Raw genomic sequence first — 4,366 nt, 5'->3', positions numbered from 1 at the left:
GTTGGGATATTTTTTTTATATATGGCAAAAGTTGGGGCATTTTTTTTATTCTCTCTTTGAAAAAATTAGGGTGTTCAATCTTACGTTTATGACGATTTTCACCAATTAAACATGGGAAAATTATATGTGTTTAGTTGTGATGTACAGTACGGTGGACCACAATGTATTGATATCGCTAGCAGCACCAGATGGATCTATTGACTGCGCTACCGATTTCTTTTGTCGCCTTTGACAAGTTGGCAACGGCTGCCGCGGTGGGCCTCCATACTAAGACGAATGAACTCTCGCGTGTATTTGCGGTCGGCCTTGATGGGACCTTCGAGTGAGATATTGAAAGAAGGCAGGTCACAAATCCTTTCTCGAGCGCTCGCATACTTGTTGATGGTCCACGGCGGCGCGTCTATGCGGTCTAGTGCGCGAGGCTCATTCTATGAGGTAAGTTGCACACAACGAGCGATACCGTTAGGAGGTCGGGCGGAAAAAGACCAATCGCGCTACCGTACGGATCGCAAGGGGTGTGGCTTGTCCTGAAATGGTTGTCCATCGTACACGATTTTGCGCTGGATGGAGACCTTGGCTTCGATTACATTGGTGGGCTTGAATATACTTGGCTATAATCACCAGTGTAAATCAGTCCACCATCACGAAGATTAAAATGACCTGACTTTCTTCAAAAGAACTAACCGTGTTGTTTTGGGCCTTGTACCGGTTAGACCGACTGACTTCGTGCACAGTGCCTACAGCATCAGCCACACGCCGCTCTTGGCAAGTTTTGGTGTGTTTACACAAAAAAGCGGACCGAAACATTGTCAGCGGTGGTGCGATGTCAAAAATTTCCTTTAACTGACAAATGCACAGTATGGATGAAGCAGACATGAATATAGCGCAGTCATGAAGTAAATGCGAATAATAGACTTAAAATAGCAGACCGAGTCTGACGGAAGAAGGCGGCCCGAGGTAACGTTGGGTCTGGATTTTAAGCCTTTCGATGATAAGCGCTCGGTAACAGGGGGCTGCAGCTCTCGTTCTACAAAGATGTTATTGCCGCCGGGTTGTCTGGCGCCGATAGGTGGTAGCAAAGAATCTACACTGTCCCCAAAAGCATCTTTGTGCAGGCGCTTCTCACGTCTAGATGTCATGCTTCCTTTTGGCTGACTGGTATCTGCAGGATCTACTACGTCATGAATTTTCGTGCTCCCAAAATAGATCAAATTTGTTTAGTTTCATTGGTCACAGTAAAATGCTCTGCGTGTCCTGTTGTAGAGCTGCTGCGAGCGATTCCAAGCGATCGACGATCAGAAGAAAAGCCGCAGCGATGGTGATGGTGCGAATATCCTACTTAGCGATTTTACCCCTTCTGAAAAAAGATCCGAGATCCACTCTAGTTGAAGACTAACTCGACACAGCAATGCCATGTGTGGGGTAGGTAAAACCCACTGCCCCGATTAGATTTATTTCCTACTGCGTCTGCCTAGAAACTGTTTAAAAAGTGGGTAGCGCGGCTGGCTATGCAAGGGATGCGATACTGAATTCTCGACAAGATACTCCAGTTCTCTACGTCTTTTCGGATCAGCCAATCGACGGCGTGTGTGGCCAATCTTTCTCATACCCCATCTCACAGCCTGTCTCTGGCGCCTAGTCTACAATTATGTAATCTAGCTATGGAAAGTAGCAGAGCTTCTGCACTGCAGCTGGCTCCAAACCTTGGCCTTCGCTCACCCTTGAGCTCGTAGTGCAGCTCATCTGGCAATTTTTCACCTCCCTGCACCAGCTGCTGATTTCAATCCACTTGCGATAAAAACCGCACAGGCGTTATGTTTGATGGGAAGACACCTCCTTTTACACATACTCATTTTCTGCCGATCTATATTCCAAGCTTGTTGATCAATAATGCCAACAATATAGCCGTAAGCAAATGTGCGACAAGATGCCAAGTTGGTACCGTAAAGCCCAGCCAATAGTTTCTACAATAGGCAGATCTACTTCCTACCTTTGTGCGATCTTCTTCTTACGATGCCGCGACATGCCCGCCATTGATGTTGCCAACGCTTCTAGCCGGCCCGACTCTGCCGTCGTTAGGCTTCTGCCCTAACCACTAAAGTAGCTGAATCACCGCAAAAGTGACTTGAAAATTCTATTGAGGCCAGCGCAAGAGGTGAGCCATGGCACCTCTAAACGCTGATCTTGTTTCTCCGCCCAGACCACACAAAGCGCAAAAAGCACCGATACTGCACGGCGAAAAGAAGTTTGATCAGCTCAGACTACGAGACTCAGGTAAGCTCTCGAATGCAACGTATGGTATACACGCGTCGCACCGCGTACCAGCTGGATGCGGTTGGGTTTGACGGACTGGACTCATCCATTCATCGATCCCGGTTGCCACCACCACATCCATACTCTATCTTCCACCTGAAAGATCCTCGTTCTCAATCCATTTTTACTTGTTGCAGCAGACTCATCATTCGACCGTTCTTCTGGCGTTTCACACGGCGTTCTACCGACTTAGCCACCGTTAGTGACACGCTCAACAACATCCGTGGTATATTTAGTCCAACAGCCTCACGCACTTACCGGCTAAAATGGACCACGTCAAGCGAGAATCATACAGCAATGACAACTTCAGGCGAGGTGATTACGTCATGCCACTTAAAAAGGTGCGCGCCCACCACCACGCCACGACTCAATTTAAAACACTACATTCACTAAACGCTACTTCTCATCGATTTCTTCAGGAGTCTGAATCTTGGCGTGGCTCCTCCGGCTTCGGCCTTGCCAATATTCTCAACCGCAGCTGCACTAGCACCGCTCCCACGAGCACAATGCCAAAGCTTAATCTGCCATCGTTTCCCCATTTTGGCAAGACCTCTGTCTCGAATTCCGAAATGTCGTTGCGCTATGAAAACGACAGTCGTTATGTCTCTGGTCGCTTCTTACATGAGCAACGTAGTGCTGACTCGTCGCCAGCTCAACAGCCCCCCCCTTCTCCCAGCCCCCGTCGATTTGCATTGGTATCTGTAGATGACGAGGATCCAGAGCAGGAGATGGAAAACACGGCATCTGGTGCCCATGATAGCACTATCAACTACTCAATTCGTGGTGGTCGATGGAGTGCGGACGAGCACGAACGATTTTTAGAGGGATTTCGCATCCATGGTCACAAGTGGAAGCGCGTGCAACAAGTGGTGTGCACACGTTCGGTGACTCAAGTGCGCACTCATGCTCAAAAGTATTTACTCAAGGTAGCCAAACTGAAAGCTGAGAAGAAACAGAGCGGGAAGAATGCCGATATGGCTACACTGGCTTCCGAGTCACATAAACGGTCCATGAAAGGAGAGACTGCCGATGGCCTTAATTCTGCATTTATGACGCCAGAGCTCTGTGCCGCTCATGACAGTCCTCTTAAGACCCCGATGAAGAAAGTGCGATATTTGGATCATGGCAAGTGTGATCCCGTTGATCAACAATACATTGCTGATGCTGCCACGACCTTGTGCTTTCTTATGAGTCAGAAGATCGACTCTTTGTTTGAATCGAGACATGATTTACAGCTGGACGGGCACAAATCGGACTATGAGCCCTACGATTGTTATGCATCAAAGACAACAAAAAGCTCAGATATTATTCGCAGTGAGCCCCGCAAGCGATCGTATATGCACTTCATCACAGATGAGCAGGATGACTACTCCTCCTATTCACGGCGATCCATCGACGTACACAATCAAAGGCAGTAGATTGTGCTCATAGACAACAAGTGCGCCACATAAGTGTATCTGTTCATTTTCAGGACACTGCATTAATCTGTGGTGTATCTTTCAAGCTCTCTCGTCGCCAATGGAAGTGAGTGCGGGTGTCTTTTTGTCGCTTGCTTGAATGTGTAATTCTTATGTACTTCAAGGCATTCTTGTTCGCGCATGGTGAGAGGTATGGCCAGGTAGAGTAGGAAGGTTTGCTAAACGGGAGCGCGCCCTAGACTTTGTAAGTTAGTTACTATATTATATAGAACGCAGACTCCTCCAAGTAGTACATGTCTAGCTCAATTTATGCGAAAAGTTATACATTCTTTAGAAGCACTTGAATTTCAAGAGTATTCAGATCGATCTAATTCAATCGCTCTGGCTCGAAGGCTCAAATGCTTAAAGCACGAGATAACTTGCAGTTTGTCAACTCCCACTTCATGAGCTGCTTCTTCATCATGCTTGCGCAGCACCTGATTTTGTAGGTTCAAAAGTTCTTGGAGGTCCTGACGATCACATTCCATCTCTTCCGTCTCAACGCCTCCATTATGTTCGACAGCCTTGTCAAAACCCAAAGCAAAGTAACGAAGGATGAGTTGAATTCACAACACTTGTCAGCCCTTTGCCGTACC

At 47.4% G+C, this 4,366-nt stretch overlaps 3 protein-coding genes across 3 annotated transcripts in view; 1 reads left to right on the top strand and 2 right to left on the bottom strand.

Moving 5' to 3' along the window:
- The window catches only part of PHALS_00524 (uncharacterized protein), a gene marked incomplete at both ends in the record, with an annotated part of 1,825 nt that extends 686 nt beyond the window's left edge, over positions 1 to 1,139 (bottom strand). Inside the window, 4 exons of the mRNA XM_024717212.1 lie at positions 269 to 428; positions 504 to 611; positions 685 to 843; positions 930 to 1,139. Coding sequence (XP_024572572.1) covers positions 269 to 428; positions 504 to 611; positions 685 to 843; positions 930 to 1,139 — 637 coding nt within the window. The remainder of the gene's footprint in view (positions 1 to 268; positions 429 to 503; positions 612 to 684; positions 844 to 929) is intronic.
- A 1,023-nt stretch (positions 1,140 to 2,162) lies between these two features.
- Positions 2,163 to 3,918, top strand: PHALS_00523 (hypothetical protein; the record flags this gene model as incomplete). Its single annotated transcript, XM_024717201.1, has 7 exons — positions 2,163 to 2,274; positions 2,454 to 2,491; positions 2,550 to 2,654; positions 2,733 to 3,627; positions 3,745 to 3,751; positions 3,818 to 3,837; positions 3,896 to 3,918. 7 exons carry the CDS (start codon positions 2,163 to 2,165, stop codon positions 3,916 to 3,918), a joined length of 1,200 nt encoding a protein of 399 aa, XP_024572571.1.
- PHALS_15054 (uncharacterized protein) lies at positions 3,917 to 4,362 on the bottom strand. The gene has a single exon (XM_024717190.2). It carries the CDS (start codon positions 4,256 to 4,258, stop codon positions 4,079 to 4,081), a length of 180 nt encoding a protein of 59 aa, XP_024572570.1. The 5' UTR covers positions 4,259 to 4,362; the 3' UTR covers positions 3,917 to 4,078.
- Positions 4,363 to 4,366: the final 4 nt, after the last annotated feature.

The sequence above is a fragment of the Plasmopara halstedii genome, assembly GCF_900000015.1.
Source record: "Plasmopara halstedii genome assembly, contig: Scaffold_113, whole genome shotgun sequence".
Taxonomy (NCBI): domain Eukaryota; phylum Oomycota; class Peronosporomycetes; order Peronosporales; family Peronosporaceae; genus Plasmopara; species Plasmopara halstedii.
The sequence above is the reverse complement of the archived record's forward strand: the minus strand, read 5'-3'. Positions and strand labels throughout refer to the sequence as shown.